We start from the raw sequence: 22,211 nt of genomic DNA, 5'->3' as shown, positions 1-22,211 counted from the left end.
GTGAGGATTACTTGCATATCTCTCCTCTCTGCATGGTAGATGCATGCAACGGAGACTAGCGCATACTCAATTGGCTCGTCGTTTATCCTGTACCGTTCACTTCATAGTCACAGAACAATCGCACTGCATCCATACTCCAGAGAGCTGTAAGTCAGGTTTCTCAAGTCTGACGTCAGTGTCGCACTTGAGGTTGCAATTGCAGATCAATGGAACTATAAGAAAAATTGATACTCCGTAATTTCATATAAAAAGAGCTTGATATACTCTGTTTAGCCCTATATCTGCCCCAATTTTGAAATGGTCACCAAACTCTTGGTAAAGTACTGTAATGTGTGATTTTCGAAACCCAAATTTGCCACCTGCTCCTATTCCTATGGTCCACAATTCGATGAACCAGCAAGTTACAGTGCATGAGGGATTCAGCTCCTTATATCATTTTCGTTGCACAGAGGAATCTGGTCATCTAGAGAAGCACCATTGGGTGCAGCGGCATGAAGGGGGAGGCCGTTTCAGTGGTTCTGTGGGCAAGGCGCCAACCTGAAGACCTACAAGTTCATCATGAAGAGGGATTACAGAGGAGATGATGCTGTTTGATCTTCACCCAATTGCCAGGTTCTAGACAAGCAAAATTTTGGCATGCCAACATTAGAATTTAGAACTACAAATTTAGTGGCACTACTTTGGTTTTTTTCTCGTCACCAATTAGAATTACCAACTTCCTAGCAGAATGAAGCAAACTTGATAACAAACCAAACACAACAATAAACCTAAAATTTTTACCACTCCCCTCAAGATATTAACAACTTTCAAGCTGACATGCGTTTGGTTTGGTTTTTGCCCAACCTAGCTCTCGAGGACTGCAGCAAATGCACGCGGTATGCCTGAAAGGCATTATATATATATATATATTTTTTTTTAAAATCAAAACAAAAGCAAGTATCACAATGTTAACCGTTTCGGCTTGGACACGACGCAAATACATGCCAGCTTACATCAAACATGCATGTACGTTGTTTGTTGTGGGATACATCATTTACATATTCTAGAGACAGATATGTTCCTGTCTACTATAGTTCACTCCATTCTGAGATTATAGGTTAACAGAGATCTCCACCAGGCTTGTCAGTTTACAAGCATGTGTCAACATAACAATAGCAAAAATATGTCCCTGGAGTCACGTCACAGGGCAGCTGAAGCATCAGAAAGATGGCAACTTGATTACTTCAGTGATCCAACTGTTTTCACTATATCGGTTGTAATCTGTCACGTTTGCCAAAACTAGGGCCACCACACTACTATATAGTTTACTAAAGTTTAACACATCCTTGCAGTAGGTCAGGTCCAAATGTAAGGAGCAAGTCATTAGTCTGAATCCGAGTCTGACATCTCCCACTGACGAGCGTCTTTTGGGTCAACGTCTGCGACAGAAGGTTCACCGAAAAGCGACGTGCTAAGCTTTGGACGAGGTCTCTTTGTCTTGTCTTTCGGAGCTTTCTCCTGTGAGATGACACCACATACTATCAGAGTTCTGAATGCTGAGTAACAAGTAAAACATAAACATACTTTCTGAAGTGTTAAGAACGTGATGTTTCGATTTGCTAGAAAAACGAGTAGGTTTTATGGAATGCAACCACCCAAGTGACTTATTTTTTTTGTTGGAAACAAATGAATAGTGAATCATGTGGAGTGTAACAGTTAGATTGGCGACATCACAGTTTATTCAGATGGTATGAGAAAGAAAAATTAATGGTATTTTGGGTTTACAAATTCAGGTGTATGTAGAGTAGTAGTAGTAGACAAAACCTACATCACAAACTACCTGTAACTGACTGAGCCAACATTAAGAAAATTGAGCATAGACATGGGGAGAACTCCAAAAGTTTTTGAATCAGTAAATAAGGTAATGCTCATCTAATTTTATATCAAACATGAAACTACCTGTCGAGTACTTTGGTTGGTTTGTTGTTCCTGAACCATATTATTCCCATAGAAATACATCCGCACATAATCAAAGTTGAACCAATCATTGGGTGGGTTAGGTAATCTTGGACATGGAAACCAATGTTATCTTTTAGACTTTTCCCTGCTGAGCGGATACTTTTAGAATTTCTTAGCCATTCTTTGCTTGTTTCCTCTGGTACAAGATCTGGCACCTTTGAAGTCTACACACACAAAAGAGCACTGCAAAGATTAACAATATGGGGGATATGGTATACACTTGGTGCAATGTGACTGCTCTGAAAACATTATTTTCAGAAGTGAAAGCATTTTCGTCCCCGGTACAATTAATGCTTAGACCTCAATCGCATATAGTAATTGTCAAGCCATGGTAAAGTTCGATATTCTAGGTGCTTGGGTAGATAGAACGAGTGTTCATACAAAAATGGTTAGAGGCAACTTGTATCGACCAAATAATGTTGACAGTCATCAAAAGCAGGAGATACATTGGGCAATGACTGGATCAAGTAAGACAAGTCAAGCAAGTGAGTCAATCGTCCTTTGGTCTATGTGGAAGTACATTTCATTTCTTGCATATTCTTACCCCTTTCATTTAAGGATACATGCTAAGGAAACTATAAGAGCATTCTTTAACTGAAAAGTCAATCTAATTCAAAATCATTAATGGAATGGACATTCTTGAAGTCTACATATGTCTAGCTAACCTATACACAATAACACAATTTTTTTCTCTTGTAAAACTATCTCGATTCAACTGGCAAAGGTCAAGTACAACATCCTGCAGATTTCTTTTTAAAAAATAATTTTGTACTCCCTCCATTCCAAATTATAAGACGTTTTAGCATTTCTAGATGCATAGATTTTGCTATGCACTTAGATATACACTATGTCTAGATACATAGCAAAAACAATGTATCTAGAAAAGCCAAAACGTCTTATAATTTGGAATGGAGGGAGTAACATGCAAGAGACTTACAAAATAAGGAATTTCTCTAGTATCTCCATCTTTGATAATCTGAGAGATCCACCTATTTATCTGCAATATTAGTTAAAACAGGTACAGAATTAGCAGTGATCTTTTAGTGTTGAGGTACCAAACCTGACATAATTATCAGAAGGCACAAAGATAATGCACTAGAAGGTACAAACCATTAAATTCTCACCTCTTCAATTTCATCTGGACCCTTGTACCTTGCCACTAGCTGGGACGCATCAGTATGCAGTCCCTGGAGAACGTCCACAAGATTGTTCTTTTTTTCAGCTTTCAGTCCCTCATATGTTGCATTTCTTTGGAATCGAACAATGAAAATTTCAGGTCTATCATTGTCATCTCCAAAGTCTCTAAGACCACAGGCTCCAGTATAATCAGTGGCAAGATAGAAAGCACAAATTTGCTGCCAAAATATATGCTTATGATGTTATTCGTATTTACAAATATAAGAGCAATTTGATTGCTGACAGTGGAATGGCCCACACATTTGCTGAAGTCAGGATCTGATGTGTTTCTGTTGCTCAGGTTCCAGTGACGTACATGGGAATTAAGGACAACTATAATATAACCGGAGGTCCGGAGCATTTCATTTGGTGGGAAACACATCTTTCAGAATCAATAACTCATTATCCACTAAGCAATTGGAGGATACCTTGAGGTTCTAAAAAGGCTACAAGTGACAAATAGACAAAAGCACAGACCAATCTCGCATGTAGTGTTTTTTCACAGAATCAATGAAGCACGCACTGTAAATTACTGGTCCACATAATTGTTATGACTAACACAGAACATTTTGAATCAAATCCATTATGGTTCTGTCCACAAGGGTCTAGTATTATGGCCCCTAAGGTAGTACTTGTTACAACCATTAGATCATATCGGGGGATAACTATTGCAGACAATGAGGCCGCATGGCATGGCTTGAAGTGGAGGGACTTTGGGAGAAAGTGTAGACTGGTGGCTGGTGGATACTTCTTTGATTCATTTTTCCTTTTTTATATATAACAAAAGGATGACTCTTTTGATGACACCAATAGGCGCTTTGTGCGGAGAATCCAAGAATCTGAGGTCAGAGAGGCGTTGAAAAGGATGAAAGGTGGTAAGGCGATGGGACCGGATGGTATCCCAATCGAGGTGTGGAGATGCCTCGGGGACATAGCTATAATATGGCTAACCAAGCTGTTCAACCATATTTTTCGATCGAACAAGATGCCTGATGAGTGGAGAAGAAGTATATTAGTACCGATCTACAAGAATAAAGGGGATATTCCAAGTTGTACTAATTACCGGGGAATTAAGTTGATGAGCCATACTATGAAGCTATGGGAGAGAGTTATCGAGCATCGCTTGAGAGCAATAACGCGGGTCTCTATGAACCAATTTAGTTTCATGTCCGGAAGGTCAACCATGGAAGCCATTTTCTTAATAAGACAAGTTATGGAGCGGTATAGGGAGAAGAAGAAGGACCTACACATGGTTTTTATTGACTTGGAGAAGGCTTATGATAAAATACCAAGGAATGTTATGTGGTGGGCTTTGGACAAACATAAAGTCCCAACGAAGTACGTCGGGCTCATTAAGGACATGTACAACAATGTTGTGACTAGAGTTCGAACAAGTGATGGAGACACGGATGACTTCCCGATTAGGATATGACTACATCAAGGGTCAGCTTTGAGCCCTTATTTGTTTGCCTTAGTGATGGATGAGGTTACAAGGGACATACAAGGGGACATCCCTTGGTGTATGCTGTTCGCAGACGATGTAGTGCTAGTTGATGAAAGCCGAACAGGAGTGAATCAGAAACTGGAGTTATGGCGGGAGACTTTGGAGTCCAAAGGTTTTAGACTCAGTAGAATTAAAACTAAGTATATGAGATGTGACTTTGGCACTACTATTCGGGAGGAGGAAGATATTAGTTTGGAAGGTCAAGTAGTGCCTAGGAAGGATACCTTTCGATATTTAGGATCAATGCTACAGAGAGACGGGGATATTGATGAAGATGTTAGCCATAGAATCAAAGCAGGGTGGATGAAGTGGCGGCAAGCATCTGGTGTCCTATGTGACAAAAGGGTACCACAGAAGCTAAAAGGCAAGTTTTATAGGACGGCGATTAGACCTGCTATGTTGTATGGTGCAGAATGTTGGCCTACGAAAAAACGACATGTTCAACAGATAAGTGTCGCGGAAATGCGTATGTTGCGTTGGATTTGCGGTCATACAAGAAGGGATCGAGTTCGGAACGATGATATACGTGATAGATTAGGGGTAGCACCAATTGAAGAAAAGCTTGTCCAACACCGGTTGAGATGGTTTGGACATGTCCAACGGAGACCTCCAGAGGCACCGGTGCGTAGTGGAATCATAAGCCAAGATAGTAACGTGAAGAGAGGCAGAGGAAGACCGAAGTTGACTTGGGTAGAGGCAATAAAAGGAGACTTGAAAGGATGGAATATACCCAAAGACTTAGCCTTAGATAGGAGTGCTTGGAAGACAGCTATTCACGTGCCTGAACCTTGATTGTTTCTGCTGGGTTTCAACTCTAGCCTACCCCAACTTGTTTGGGACTTAAAGGCTTTGTTGTTGTTATTGTTTGTATATAACAAAAGGATGTAATGTCATCCCTTATATGGAGCTGGTCGTAACAAATCAATCTAAACCTGCCAACTAACAAGAGATAACATTCCAAACTGGATAAGATCCTATCCCGAATATGACTATAGATAATAAGAGATAAATAGTAATCAAAATTATAAAGCAGTCTACCTTTTGTACTTCTCCATCTAACCAAACAAAGGTTAACCTATCATCTTTGAAGGCAGTTGCAGCACTTGATGCCTCTACTGAATCATCGACATTCCCAGCACTTCTGTCAACATCACCTAACAGTTTGTCTTGGGCCTTACGCAAAATCTAGTTTCAAATGCAAACCAATATACTTAGCAAACTAAAAAGGGGCATACCCAGTGCAGAGAGCTCCCGCTCTGTGCGGGGTCTGGGGAAGGGTGTCAGTGGCAAGCCTTACCCTCGCCTATGCAATGCGAGGAGACCACGACTCGAACCCGGGACCTTCCGGTCACAGGCGGTAAGACTCTACCGCTTGCACCAGGCCCGCCCTTCATACTTAGCAAACTAGTAATGAAGATTATCCAGATAATAAACCATACCAATTTGCGCATTGCAATTAACTATGAAAACTTACTTGTCTCTTCTTACTTAATTCTGCACCCAGACGACCAGCGACAATTACACAATACCAAATTGCTGCATCATTGCCAGCACGTGAATGGCCTCTAGCATCACAACCCAGTTCCAAAGATGTGTCACTTCTTAGCTGTCGCAGTTCTAAACAAGAACAGTGAAGGAGTGAATGTGGTGATAAAGAAATGTTTTGTTTCATTTAAGGAAACTGCATCCTAAACAATACTACGTGGCTTGATAATTCAGTACAATTAGTTCAGAAACTGTTCAACAATACCGTGGTGCTTGTGCTCCTCCATCATCTCTATGAACTCTGACTTGCTAAAAATTCCTGAATTGCAAAAATAAATAAAAAATAACCTCCGCATTGCAAAAATAAAATTTTAAAAAAAAAACTTAAGGGGAGAGGAATCTTGCCATGGTGTACAAAAGGCTTTGTGCCTGGCCCCTTCAAGAAAACAAGTGCTGGAGCCGATTCCACCCCTAACCTGATCCGAAGTAGACAAGATTGTGTGACCAATTTTACCATGTGTACTAACAGATGAGACCATGGTAATGTTTTGCTTCATTAAAATGCAGTAGCTCAATTGCTCAATGCTCACTGATCTTGAAATCAGTAAATCACATGTTTTCGATGCTAAGTAGCTACTATTTGTGGTATCAGCATTCAATTGTCAGACTGTAACACTAATTATCATGATTAAGAGTTTCTCTGTAGCCAAAAAATGGGAACTTTCGAGTCAAGGCATATAAACATAGCCCAAAAAAGCAAAGGATCAGAAATAGATCATTGACAAAGCTGAGTGGAGACTATTTTTGAACTTAAGGTTGGATGCACCATCATGTGTAAAACCATATATACACGCATGGAATCGTATGTGCAATAAGACTCTGATCAATGAACATGATCGTAATAGTAGTATAATACCACTTACTGAAACAATAAAAGCGGCAAGATGGGAAGGAAATGTTCAGACAAACAAAAAGCAATTTGGTGATTCTTATCCAATATATCTAAGGGCACGTTTGGATCCTTGGAATTGAATTCATTCTAATAATTACAATTTAGGCATAGATTAATTAAGCTAATATAGTTATATGTGGAATATATTTGTATATTTATTAAAAGGGTAGGCCTGGTGCAGTGGTGAGAGCTGTCTCACTGAGTCACCAGGTCGCGGGTTCGAAGCAGCCTCTCTGCAGATTTTGCGGGGGGGAAGGCTTGCCTCGGTTTTTCCCTTCCCCAGACCCCACTCATGTGGGAGCCTCCGGCACTGGGTCTGCCCCCCTTATATTTGTATATTTATTATTAGTCATACAAGGGACATACTTATATGTTGCATTTCTATTGTAGGGAAGTGAGTTGAAGAGTGTGCTATAAGTTGGAGAATAGAATTATAGCATAGTGATCTATAGAATCCATTTCCATCTCCCACCCTATGAATTTGAGATAGTTATTTGTGAGCTTAGGAATGTTATGGAATGTCAAATTCGAAGCCAAATAGCCTAATCCATTATGTAGATTTCAATTCCTCCAAAATGAAGGGATCCAAACGGCCCCTAAATATTTTTTAGCCGGAATATATCTAAATATTATATAATGTCATCTGAGAAAATTTGATGATCAACGATTAGTAGCTAAGTATGAAATAGTTACTGTAAATAGGAAGTGATGTGCAAAATGTGCAGACTCTGCAGAATGAATTTCTGCAACTAATAGAGCCTGAAATGCTAGTGCACAATAGTTTTAGTAAATTGTATCAGTTGATAAAAATTTTCATATTTATTTACTCATTATAAACATATATATAATATTAAACTGCTATAAATAGCTACTGTTAATATATTATACAAAGGCATGATTTATAGATAACAAAAAATTGTACAAAAACTCAAAAAGCACATACGAATTCCACCAAATCTGGGATTCGTCTTCTCTCCATAGGACAAATCCAAATGATGAATAACTTGAATACTCTTGGGCAGCTTGGCGAAGGAACGGGGCAGCACGCTCTCCAGTACTTGAGAAAAAGATAACTTTGACCTACATAATGCATGCAAAGATGGCATGAGCAATTGTGAGTGGCCAAAGGCCCAAAAGGTAAAGGTGCTCCAGCAAAAGCTATTCAACCTTATGACGGCCGCTCTTCCCAATGAATTGGGGGCCCTGGAAAAAAAGCTCTGCATTAGAACCATAATTCCTCAAAAGTAAAGCCTATCAAACCTAACTGCAACTGTTGAATAGTAACACTGAACGGGGCAGCAATATGCAAAACAACAAGAACAATACGTAGAGGAGTGTGTTGGTTGGTTACTTTTATAGTTACAAATTAGCCATAAGGATTGTGTAATTAAAATAGTTCCATGATGTCATAAGATAAACATCCCAAATAAGTGGGCGAGAAACCTAGTCCTGACTGCTTCCCATGCAAGTAATGACAAATTTTTCACTAACCAAACTAGAATCTGTATCTCTAAAAAGGAATTGTGGATGCAGATTCATACTCATGATTCAGTAGGTCACATGGATCTTAGCTACTAACTCAAATAATAGATTACATTTCCAACATGCCTTCAATTTGCTTTGAATTTCAAATATTTAGAAAGAACACATCGACATAGGATAAATAAATAAATAGAGCTAATCATAAGGCTCACCAATGTCTCCTTTGAATAGTACAAGATCCGAGGCAATCCTACAACTGATGTTGCAACCCAATCAACAACAGAATCCACAAAAAGCCCACCTGGGTACCTAGGCATAGAAAACATGGTTATTTAGACCGCGTACTGAATATGCCATGTCTTCCGCACAGATGGGAAATGGTGTGGCATAAAATCTGATCATGGGAATGCTGATATAACAGGAAAAGAAGAGTCACAGACTTAAATATGATCAGGACACTGATAGTCTGGCCAAAATAGTCACCTCATGTAACAGGATGGACTTTTGCAGTTAGCAGGGTATGCAACAAGTGTTGGTACACCTGCACAAATCGAATGAGAATGGAATGAATGAACCATAACAAAAAGAATACCTTTTTTCTCAACAGAAAATTGAAGACAACTTCTCCACTACCAAAAAATAGCAATCCACTTCCCTCACTGACCTACTCTGTTTGACAAAATCCATGTAACAAACTAACAATGTTTCAAATAGACGGTCAATATGTTGAAGTGGATCACCTGCGAAACCTAAACTAACTTATAGTTCGCATCATTATGACTAACAAGACTTGTTGCATTGACATACCATTACGGAAAAAAGGCCGTTTGGAGAACCATTTTTCGGCGAAATAACCAGCCACTTGTGAATCACCAACTTCTACCATAGCAGTTTTGGCGATTCCATCCAATTGAGTGCCTAGACCATGCAATCAAACATTGTGAGGGGGGAATCAACTAGGAGATTTTTTCTAAAGAACGGAAAATACTGTCAAGTGTCGACTCAACTGCCAAAAGATCCATAAAGTACTGCTCAGACAAAACGCTAAAATTTCAAAGCTTGCTCACCTAAGGAATATTCTCAGTCTTAAAAGTAACAAATTCTAAGTAGACAAATTCGATTATATCAGCATATGCCTTTCTCATAGCATGCCACTTGGCAATGCATTAAATAGTAAAGAATGTCTTTTCTAGATCTGACCCTGCAATTTACCGCAATTCCAATTTTCATCATCCTTCAATACCATTAACTACTAAAGTCGATGCAACTTACCCCATCAATAGTAAATAATTTCATGTAAGACTAGTGTGAAGCAACAAACAAACAGCGGCCAAATGTGTAATCCTACAATAGGTTGCATTTTCATTAAGCATCTAAATAAAAAATAGCATCCATGTCAGAATGAAGAAACATACCAATTTGCTTCCAGTACTCAATAAATTGAGCACACCGAGGACTACCCTTTGAATATACCTAGAAAATAGAGCAAGAATCAGCAGTAAGTTCAGTGATTCGTTCCAGAAGATACTAAGAATATGCATAAGTAATGTAAATAAAACAACGGAATCTTAATCGCTTACAGAGGTAGCATAAAAACTAACCAGTATGATTAACGGGTATTCTTCATTAATAGCAGACATGAACGACTCATGTGTGAGCACATTGAAGGCATCATCAGTCAAACCTAACAAATTGAAATAGTTTTATGCCAAACATAACAAAAGCAAGGATATATCAGTACAATTTACAAGTGATTAGATAGGCGGAACTTACTGACTACAGAGTCTTTCAACAATGGGAGATCAATTTTGAGAAAGTGCTCTGTTCGATATTGTTCTTTGACTCTCTCGAGGACATCCTACCAGATGGAAGGGAAAAACTCTTAGACCGATAGGGAAATAGAAGTGATAAAACTGAAGAAACTTTCAATTGATAAGTGTGCACGTGAACGGAGAGAGGGGGAGAGAGTGGTCACCTTATGCTCATCCAGTCCAAAAAGATCATAGTCCCTCTTTAAAACTGGATTTGTCAACAGCTCATATGCATAACGGATCTGTACGAACCATCAAAAAATTGTAAGTTTCATATATTACTCTCATAGCAAGCATTTGGGGGAAAAACAGAAAAAAGACTGAATGGTAGTTGGTTTATAATCTCAATGGTTCTTAAAGTTGAATGACAGAAGGTGTGAAAAGTGTATGACTACATAGATACATGAATGGTGAGTCTGCTATGGAAAGTTATTGCCATGCCTAGGACGTAGAGGCGATTCTTACAAAATAATCACTATATTCTATGCAAACATTACCTACTACCAAGTCTAGTAGACTGAGCTCTAGATTTTGATCTCACCTTTATAATATCAACAGTTGGTTGGTGATTCGTTTCAGATAGCCTGGGTTAACATCGACAAAAGATTCACTCAGATTCTGTAAAGCAGGTATGCAAAAGAACAATAGCAACCAGTACAGATAAGCAACAAGCAAGCAATCATCCACGGTATCTTACTAATTTCCCTCAAACAAACAAATAGTATCTTACTAACACTGGCGTGGAGAATCGAGTGATGCGTCTGCACTATCTCAAAGCTGGTGATTCAGGCAAGCACTAATCATGCCCTCTCATTCCATGTAAACAAAAGCAAACCAGACCAGATTTTGCGCGCGCACACACACAAAACAAGTGCAGAAACACCACCAAACTCGTAAACTCCAACTAGATTACCCCGTTACGACTTGCAATAGTCGAGAAATGCACTTCCCAGTTCCCACAACGAACTCCACAGAACAACACACTTCCAAATCAATTCAAACAGAAGCTATCAGTAAGTCGCATCAATCGCACTCACCACTCCTTGGAGAGCGACTCGTAGGCCCCCACAACCCGCTCGACCGGCGCGAACCTCTCGACTCCCAGTACTGCAAACGACACAGCACGACCAATCGAAAACACCAGTCTCAGAAGTCAGAACGTGGCCGAATCGGAGAGCGCGAGCGAAGCAGGAGTGGGGACGGCGGAGGGGCTCTCACCGTCGTAGTGGGTGGGCGGGATGTGGCGAGGCAGGACGAGAACCTGGAAGAGGAATCCGGCGGTGAATAGGAGTATCGGCAGCCAGTAGCGGCGCACCTGCGCCGGAATCTCCATCGCCATCGACGGAGACGGACGGCGCGGGCGGAGAAGGCGAAGGTATCGGGGTTTGCGTGGGGACGAGGGGTTTGCTTTGGTTAAGCTTTTTTAGGAGGCGCTTAATTTTAAGAGCGTGTTTAGTTCCAGGAAGTTAGAATTTTGGGCTTTCGTTTTTATTTGGCAATTAGTGTTCAAACATGGACTAATTTGGCTCAAAATGTTCGTCTCGCAATTTTTCCATCAAACTGTGTAATTAGTTTTTTTTTCGTCTACATTTAATGCTCCATGCATGGGTCGCAAACATTCGATGTAGCACTTTTTGGGATTTTACACGCGCTAAGATAAGTTCGCGTTCCAAGGAGAAGATTAGGATGGATCTGTGCATTTTGGAAGGTCCAGATTAGGCTGGGGTTTCAGTAGAATTATTATGGGAGAATCTGCATAGTGATTATATATAGTGATTTTATAAAAACATAAAAAGTGATTATAAGACTGCATCTTCTATGGTTTTAAACTTGTTTTCTGTTTGCTCTAGCTTTGCCATTATGTGAACCATTACGTGAACCATTAAATAGAATGACTCGTTGTCATTGTATGGTATATCTTTCGATATTCTTTTTTTAAATTAAACTTGTCTTTGATGCTTAAGCTAAAACAAGTTGATATATTTCGGTATTACATTTTTTAGAGTATTTTGATCCATGATATGGAATCTAAACAAAATATGCTTTGACAGGACTCCAATGTGGTAGGGGGTGTTTGGATTAAGAGACTAAAGTTTAGTCCCTTTGGACGTTTAGATATTAATTAACATTCGGATGTTAATTAGGAGTACTAAACATGTCGGTGCAGAAAGTGACCAACTAGTGAATATTTGTAGTTTTGCTGTACGTTGTGATCGGAGGTGTTCTAGCACTCAATGACACAGGATTTATACTGTTTCAGGCAACGTGCCCTACGTCCAGTCGGGGTCGATCGGTGACTTTATTCCTGAGCCTAGGTACTCGAAGTTTGCAGTGGGGTAACAAACAAGAGGGAGAAAGATGGGGTATACAAGAAGTCCGGTTGGCTCCGACCGGAAGGGCCGATAGTGACAGAAACTTCGCTACGAGCTAGGTGTTCGAGCGTGTGCTTGAGGAGTTGTGAGCTATCGATCTAGTGAGTCTAAACTTGAAGAAGTCGACCTCCTCTTGTTGGAGGGAGCGCATCCCCTTTTATAGATAAAGGGGGATGGCTTTACAGGTGAAAGGGAGAAAGTACGGATGTTTCTAAGCCTTGTTGCCCACGCTGATAAAGATTGGATAATAGTAGGCGCCCTCCAACACTGTTGATGTTGCTGTAGGATGTCAGATGCGTATGGGAGGTCGAGCTATCTTCTTCAGAAAGGATGGACGCTGGTACCTACAAATACTTTTTGATGCCTAGTGGCATGTGAGGGGCCGCGCTATGTTCACCCGGTACGGTAAATCCTGGAGCTCATACTGCGATTGATGTCCAGAGACACGCAGGGAGCTTACCGTATGGGAGTTTTAGCGGCCCCTACAATACTGTTTGTGTCAGGGTGGCTGCAGAGCACTGTCTCGTGCAGAGTATGGTCCCTGGTACAGTGGTTTTGACTTGTGAGCCATGCCTTGCCTTTCTTTGCACGTCTTCTGGTTCCTTCCGATCGGGGTGCCCCCGGTCGAATGGCTCCAGTCGGCTTCGAGTGCGCCGGTTGGAGAAGAGCGGTAAGCAGGGTTCCCACGAGCCCCGGTCGTGGGGTCGGAGTTACGGGGTCGGAGTCGCGGGGTCGGAATAGGATGCAGCGTTTTGGGCCAGGCCTTCCGATTTGGAGAGACCGCTCAGAGACGGCTGGTGCCCGAAGCGAGTGCTCCGATCAAAGAGGTGGGCCGAAGAAGTTGACGAGCGGGTGCTTGTTCTTTTGGGTAGACCTTCTGGTCGGCGACCGGACTGCCCTCTCGGGCCGTTGTGTTTTAGACTCTTGGGCCGGCCCATGAACTACATGTTTGTTTTCCTAGGTTGAGCCCGGGCGTGGAAGCCGGTCCCCGAGAGACCCTGGGTTTATGAGCCCGACAAAACATGAGCTAGTTATAAAACTAATTGCACATATGGAGACTAATTTGTGAGACGGATCTATTAAGGGGTCGTTTGGATCCCTTCGTTTTGGTGCATTTGGAATCTACTTAATGGATTATGCTATTTGGCTTCGAATTTGAGATTCCACAACTTTCCAAAGTTCACATATAAGCTTATTTCAAATTTATAGGGTGAGAGATGTAAATTGATTCTATAGATCACCATGCTATATTTCTACTCTTTGACTTATAACACGCTCTTCAACTCAGCTTCCCTATAGTTAAAATGCAACATATAAGCATATCTCTTGCATGTCTAACAACAATATACAAATATATTTCACATACAACCATATTAGCTTAATTAATATGTACATAAATTATAATTTATTAGCATGAATTCAACTCCAAGGATTCAAACAGGTCTAAGCCTAATTAATCCATCATTAGCATATGTTTATTGTAGTACCACATTGTCAAATTATGGACTAATTAGGTTTAATAGTTTCGTCTCACAAATTAGTCTCCATCTATGCAATTAGTTTTATAATTAATCTATGTTTCATACTCCAAATTAATGTCAAGGATCTGATGTGAGAGGAAGTATGTCCCTAATAACCAAACACCCCCTAAAAGATGAGACCGGTGCTATATAAGCCATGGAAACTTTTTCGATGCTATAAAAGGAAGGCAATCTTATTGGTCGTTGTCACTTTATGCTATATCTTTTGGTATTTCTTTTTTGATCAAGCTTGTCTCTGATGCCTAAGCTAAGGCCTTGATCTTTCGTAATTTTCCATGAAAATAGACGGATTTCTATGAAATTCTTATATAATCCTTGTTAAATTTCTACGTTCCAAAGGCCCTAAGACTACTGATTTCTATGTAATTCCTATATAATCCTTGTGAAATTTCTGTGTTACAAAGGGGCCCTAAAACTAGTTGATATTTGCAGAAAGATGCTATATCTTTCAGAATTGTTTTTCTAATCAAACTTGTCTCTGATGCTTAAGCTAAAACTAGTTATTGTTCGTAGAAAGGTGGACCATTTTATTTCCTTTTTTGACTTGTCATAAACAAGAACTTCAATCAATGTAGAAATACAATAGTTTATTTGTTCATGTTTGATAGCCCACTTTAAGGCTTCCCTATAGCTCAACCAAGCCACAGGATTTGTTTGGATTAACACATTTAAAAAATGGATTAAAGTGAATCCGAAGGATTGAGGGTCCATTTGGTAGGGACCAAATTCTCATAGAAACATTTTAGTTCTAGATTCTTTTAAGAGACAAAAACATTTTAGATGATAAATCATATATCGTTTGGCTGGTAAGCTTGATTCTGTTTAAAATATCATTTTATTCAAAAAATTATATAAATGATAATATTTATAAAACATTCAGAACTTTTTGTGGGTGAACAACAACTAAATACAACCCATTTTAATTTATATCACTTAAAAAAGATTAAGTGAAAAATACGAGAATCCATGCGAAACCCACAGGCCGTTTAGAATTAGCTCCTTCCCTCCACGATTCATATATGGGAAGGAATGGTTTTTACAAATAATAACTCTCTCGAGATGGTCATGGTACAACACCCCTCTGCTTCACAATTTGTACGTTGCAGTGCTAAAGGCCATACACTCATACAGGCTCTCCACCCCTCATTTTCAAATAGGGATCCAATCATATAGCAAAATCTTCATTTTCACCACCAAATCGACAGGATTCGATGCAACCCCACAACACCCAGGCCACACATCGATATTTTTCAATCAGAAGCTGATTGCTGTTGGTTCAATTCATTTGCCTCTTATTACATTAAAAATGGAACATAGAGTGCAAGCATTTCGATTAAGAAAAACAAAAAAGAGGGGTCTATTTTTTTCATTCAAAAGCATAACAGAACTGGCTTCCTAAACAGGCGTTTCTGACACAACTCCACCTGCAAGGGAATGTAAGCGTTAGTATGGGGTCCCAAATGCACAAGGGGCTATGAATGGCATGAGCAAGCGAGCAGTGGTAAACAGTGGGCACAGACAATGTGAAGTGTGGCTTTTAGCAGTGACAACTGATACACATAGGTGATCCTCCCAGCACTACTAGAATCTGCAAGGTTACCTACAACTTTAGTTCCTAGGGAGCTAGCAAAAGACAGTGAGGAAACAGCAAGGAGAAGACAGTGGGGAAGATGTTTCCCTGCAGATTTTAATTTCCTACTAGGGAACATTTTGACAGGAAGGAGAGAACCCTACCATTTTTCAGGAAAACTGTAGGGAATGAACTTTGCCTAGGTTTCTAGTGGTAATTATGACATGGAAAGGTTTAGGGATGGAAGCAGTGATGTCACAACCAACCAGGAATTGTTTCACTAGTCAAATTCTTATCAAGCATGCCTACATAACAGAAAATGTCAAACAGCAAACACAGATAATGTTAAATATGGCTTTAGCAGTGATAAACATCAGAGATCATTAGAAAGGGAAAGACAAATCTCATTGGACATTTCAGTGATTTTCAAACAAAAAAGTTGTCACGTGTCCTAAGGACCTCAACAATCAATTAACTTCACATCTAATGCCAATGCTCATTTACATATTGAGAGTTTAATTCTACCCATGGGCATCTCAAAATCAACAATTAATGTCCAGTTTCATTTGCAAAATATCAAGCCAGGAGCACAGATAATTTAGGTAAGGATTCAGTTGCTGAACATGGTAAAGGTTTGGTTTTGCAAGGCATCCTGTAGAGTCTTCATTATAGGTTCCACAATACAAGAAACCTTGTCAACACCTCTTTACCATAAATCATAGATTGCTTAACATGTGAGCAAAATCACAAACAACTACCAGTTGGTGCCCTTTTGGCTGTCAGCGAATCCTTCACAAGTGCACTAATGCACAGTTTAATGCAAAAATACACCCTTGCATGGTATTCTCAAGTAGTCAAGTGAGATGCTGATTATAATATAGGAACAGAAACTAAAAGAACACAATGATCTTGGTGTCAGTTGAGTAAAATGGTGATGGCCAATTGGCCATGTTCCGTTAGGAAATGTTAAGAAATCGGAAAGAGGAGAAACATTTTCTAGTTCTGTGCAACCCTGAGAGATGTGAAATTGGATGACTGAATTGCTACTAAGAGAATTTGGAGCGCACAGATGTATTTCAAGTCAGGGCCGTTCTTGTCAGAAGATTCCATTGTCCTTTTACAATGAGTTGAAAGTTCAAATCACTGGTTTCATTCGGTTTGATGGATTTGGAGCATTGCTGCTCACTGTTTTCAACAAAGCAAGATCTGTTTCCTTGTTGGTCAGCAAACAGTCCATGAATTCATATGTTCCATCTATTTGGATGGACTGGACCAGCAGGCTGGGAAACCGTCGAATATTGGCGCCTATTTCATTTCAAATTGTGCAGGGCTACAAAACTGAACCTGGCGATGGAGTTAAATACTTTTTACTCATCATTATTTCATTTTGACGAGGACAATGGAGTTGACTAGTTATGCTTGGCTTGCTGGTTTCGTGCTGGACAACTGCTTAATCCTCCAACTCAAGGATATCAACAGACAAAGTAGTTTTTTTACAAAGTGCCACTGCCAGTTGTTTGCTACTTTGGTAAAAAGTATGATTCTACTAAGGTTCACACACGTGCTACTGGCTGATACTAATAGCATGTCAGATATGGTCAGATACAGCTAATTCACCCAAAGGCTGTTTCCTGACCCGCATGTTTTTACTGGTCAAATTGTATGTTGTAAACATCAACAAAATTAGGCAGAAAAACAATACACCCAACAAAATCTGCTATAAGAGATTATAAAGGTCATTGAAGGGGTCAAGTGTTACATGGACACCGCCGCACCGGTGCCGGTGCGGGTGTCCGATCGCCAGATTTTTTTTGGGACACGCCGAGTAGCACTCGGAATCCGACACGGTTGCGAGGAATCCAACCAAGGCCAGATGTATGCATCACAGAGAGGAGCGCAGATGCAGATCTACGTAGTATGTAGAGACTGGGGACGGGCAAGAGCGGATCGGAGCCTCACCTGGTTCGTCAGTGCCTCTTGTGCTCCTGGACAAACTTGGAGTTCTTGAGGTCCTCCTCAGTGAAGTTGGCCGTCATCTTGGTGATGAGGAAGCCGGTGATGGCGAACCCCGTGAGGAAGGGCCAGTTGCGCCTCCACTCCCGGCGGAAGAAGACCGGCCACGGGTCGAACGTCTTCATCTTCTCCGGCTCCGGCTTGCTCGAGATCTCCTTCCTCCGCCTCCGGCTTCGCTTCTGGTGAGAAATGGATGGGAGACGAATGGAATCGGGATATTTAACTTTTTAGCATAGCATTCTTAAATTGACGATAAGATTTTAGGAGCATCCGAGAAAATTGATACATATTTACCGCTTTGCGCTCGCGTGGCACGTTAGCACCGTAGTCCAACTTCATCGAGTCAGCCATCTTAAGTAAAATGACCGTTTATCGATACGGGACCACCGGATACCCCATAATACAGAGAGAAGATCTAGTCTAACTAAAATTTCTTTCCTTGTAAACTTAATAATAGTATTATTCTGTAATCTTACTAAGAATCTTATTATAAATTGACTATGACTCTGCCTCCTGACTATATAAAGGAGGACGGAGTTCCTAGAGAAGAGACACACAGAACATACAACACAACGTAACACAACACTTGACAATCAATCAAACGCAAAGGCTAACGTCGAACTGGACGTAGGGCTGTTACTCGATCACGGTCAAGGACCCGAACCAGGATAAATCGACTGTCTCTTGCGTTTACCGTCGAGTTCTGCATACACTGAAGCCCGAACAAACTGTCCTAGGTACCCCGTGGCAGGCTATCGGTGGTGAAACATCGACAGCTGGCACGCCAGGTAGGAGATTTCGACGAATTTGCATCCGAGAGCTCGATGAACCTCTACAACATGATCTTCTCGACGGGGTCAACCTTCATCTTCGGTTCATGGATCTGCGAGGCGGACAACAACGGCAAGCTTCAAGGCCGTCTCCTCGAAGTTTTGGATCACCACGAAAACCTTTCCATTTCGGCGACTACGACAGATCAAATCGCCGGAAGATTCGCACAGCTCGTGATGTCTGATCCAACTCAGATTTCGCGGCTTTGCGCATCCAACTCAAACTCAGGCTCCGCATCCGAGATTGAGTCTTACCCGAGTTCTTTTGAGAAACCGAGTTCTTTTTTGGCGGGGCTCCAGAACGCGACATCAGCCTATCAAGAATACAACTCGAAGTACATTCAGAGTTCTCTCAAGAAGTCGGGTCATGGTACGACTACGTCAAGCTGTCCGAGCCAGGGGCAAGCCAGTTGTCTGGCTACGACCCGAGCCGGAAGCAAGCCAGTTGTCTGACTACTCGTCATAGTTTCCGACTACTTTGGCTGCGGTGACCAACTACTCGACAGTTCATGTCCAAGTACTCGTGAGCTGATGCTCAGGGGCTACAACCAATAGGGTCTCCTGAGCGCAAAATGTTAGGATCGCGCGCTGATTCTACCACGTGGCCGTCAATCAAGCTAAGTCATGGTTTAATATTTTTTCAAATATTCTTTAATCATCATATATCTCTGGATATTATCCATATGTCTTCGTGGCTCTACTACAGTTGATTTACCTAGGTTGCTCTTCACGCAAGCTTCGCCACTATTTTGAAAGCCACAAGATTACCGTGGTGACAGATTTTCCACTCGGAGATATCCTACACAATAGAGACGCAACAGGGCGCATATCCAAGTGGACAGTTGAACTTGATGCTCTCAATATCGATTTCACCCCACGGAAGGCAATTAAATCTCAAGCTCTTGCCGATTTTGTTGTCGAGTGGACAGAAATTCAACAACCTATGTCAAATACCATCCTTGACCATTGGAAGATGTACTTTGATGAACCGCTCAAGCTAGGCAGAGCTGATGCAGACGTTCTCTTCATTTCTCCAAACAGAAAACAACTCAAGTATGTCCTTCAGATATTATGGTAAGCTACAAACAATGAAGCAGAATACAAAGCCCTCATCCACGGGCTCCGAATAATAATTACCCTCGGAATCAAGCGATTACTCGTATACGACGATCCGACAGTAGTCATCAACCAAGTCAACAAAGTTTGGGACTACACCAAAGAAAACATGGGCGCTTACTGTGCTGAAATACGAAAACTCGAAAAACATTTTTAAGGATTGGAAATTCTACATGTCCTGCGTGATTCTAATATTGCGGCAGATGTTCTCGCCAAGCTCGGATCGGACAGGGCACATGCAAAGAGATCTTAGACAAAATACACTCAGGCTGCTGTGAAAATCATGCCGCTTTCAAGAACACTAGTCGGCAAAGCATTTCGCACCAGATTCTACTGGCCAACCGCTTTGAAAGACGCAGAAGAACTCGTCAGAAAATGTAAAGGTTCTCAAATATTCACAAGACAAGCTCATGTACCAGCTCACAATCTCATCTACATCCCACCCGCTTGGCCTTTCCCCTGCTGGGGGCTGGATCAAGTAGGATCTCTCAAGAAAGCAAAGGGCGGTTTCGAGTACATCTTTGTAGCAATTGACAAGTTTACCAAGTGGATTGAATACAAACCACTCGTAAAATACAGCGCAGCCAAAGCAGTCGAGTTCATCCAAGACATTATGCACCGCTTTGGTATGCCCAATCAAATCATCATAGATTTGGATTCTCCCTTCATAGCTATAGAATTTTAAAGTTGGGCACAGGATTGCGGCGTCGGCATAGATTACGCATCAGTCGCACATCCAGAAGCCAACGGACAGGTAGAAAGGGCTAACGGACTCATACTAGCCGGATTAAAACCAAGATTATATGAAGAACTAGTGAACTATGGATCAAAATGGATTGAAGAATTACCCAAAGTAGTATGGGGGCTACGAACTCAAATAAGCAGAGTCATCAGATACTCACCTTTTTTCCTAGTTTACAGATCAGAAGCCGTACTACCTGCCGACTTGATATGGACGTCACCAAGGATAGAACAATATGACGAAGAAGAAGTAGAACACACCCAAAGATTAGAACTCGACAGTATAGAAGAAGTCAGAGTAAACGCTACCTTTCAATTAGCCAGATACCTCTAAGGTTTAAGACGCCACTACAACAAGAATACCCAGCCTCGATCACTCCAAATCGGAGACCTAGTACTAAGAAGAATACAAAAAACTGACGGACGCCATAAACTACTCAGTACATGGAAAGGTCCTTTTATTATCACAAAAGTCACCAGACTAGGCACGTATAAGTTGATAACTGAAGATAGAAAAGAAGTCAACAATACATGACACATCAGCCAACTAAGAAGATTCTACGCATAAAAACAACTCAAGAAAGAATATATATATACAAGCCACAAGAGATCAACGTTCATGATCAATAAAGATGGTGTTCCTCGACAACATATGTCTTATTATGGCTTTCTCCCAGTTGTTTTCACTAAGCATACCGGCTGAGAGTAAAAGAGCTGAAAAGATGCTTGAGTCCGCCGATGAGCATAACTAATAAGCTGACACCCGATCTAAAAAGCAAAATGGCTGAAATCATGCCTGAGCATACCGGCTAAGAGCAAAAGAGCTGAAAAGATGCTTGAGCCCGCCGATGAGGGTAGCTAATAAGCTAACACCCGATCCAAAAAGCAAAATGGCTGAAATCATGCCTGAGCATACCGGCTGAGAGCAAAAGAACTGAAAAGATGCTTGAGCCCACTGATGAGGGTAGCTAATAAGCTAACACCCGATCCAAAAAGCAAAATGGCTGAAATCATGCCTGAGCATACCGGCTGAGAGCAAAAGAGCTGAAAAATGCTTGAGCCCACCGATGAGGGCAGCTAATAAGCTAACACCCGATCCAAAAAGCAAAATGGCTGAAATTATGCCTGAGCATACCGGCTGAGAGCAAAAGAGCTGAAAAGATGCTTGAGCCCGTCGATGAGGGTAGCTAATAAGCTAACACCCAATCCAAAAAGCAAAATGGCTAAAATCATGCCTGAGCATACCGGCTGAGAGTAAAAGAGTTGAAAAAATGCTTAAGCCCACCAATAAGGGTAGCTAATAAGCTGACACCCGATCTAAAAAGCGAAATGGCTAAAATCATGCCTGAGCATACCGGCTGAGAGCAAAAGAGCTCAAAAGATGCTTGAGCCCACTGATGAGGGTAGCTAATAAGCTAACACCCGAACCAATCCTAAGATGTTTCTGTAACTAGAACAAAGCCAGACAAGCACTTGATAAATCAAGAAAGTTTGTCAAGACAATGATCTACAAATACTGAGTTGTTTACACGGCGCATATGAAAGCCAGACAAGCACTCAACAAATCAAGAAAGTTTGTCAAGACAACGATCTACTAAAACCAAGTTGTTTACACGGCGC

General features: G+C 41.0%; 1 protein-coding gene across 1 annotated transcript; it reads right to left on the bottom strand.

The window, feature by feature from the left end:
• Positions 1-1,188: 1,188 nt before the first annotated feature.
• Positions 1,189-11,839, bottom strand: LOC136542656 (uncharacterized). Its single transcript, XM_066535183.1, is given in 21 exon segments — positions 1,189-1,497; positions 1,939-1,958; positions 1,961-2,162; positions 2,936-2,995; positions 3,123-3,353; positions 5,717-5,863; positions 6,153-6,295; positions 6,429-6,482; positions 6,569-6,639; positions 8,059-8,195; positions 8,283-8,318; positions 8,810-8,906; positions 9,081-9,138; positions 9,405-9,515; positions 10,013-10,070; positions 10,199-10,281; positions 10,371-10,455; positions 10,573-10,650; positions 10,950-10,992; positions 11,446-11,515; positions 11,627-11,839. Coding segments are annotated over 21 exon segments (2,040 nt in total). The 5' UTR covers positions 11,748-11,839; the 3' UTR covers positions 1,189-1,362.
• Positions 11,840-22,211: the final 10,372 nt, after the last annotated feature.

The sequence above is a fragment of the Miscanthus floridulus genome, chromosome 3, assembly GCF_019320115.1.
Source record: "Miscanthus floridulus cultivar M001 chromosome 3, ASM1932011v1, whole genome shotgun sequence".
Taxonomy (NCBI): Eukaryota; Viridiplantae; Streptophyta; class Magnoliopsida; order Poales; family Poaceae; genus Miscanthus; species Miscanthus floridulus.
This window is presented reverse-complemented; position numbering and strand designations above follow the sequence as displayed.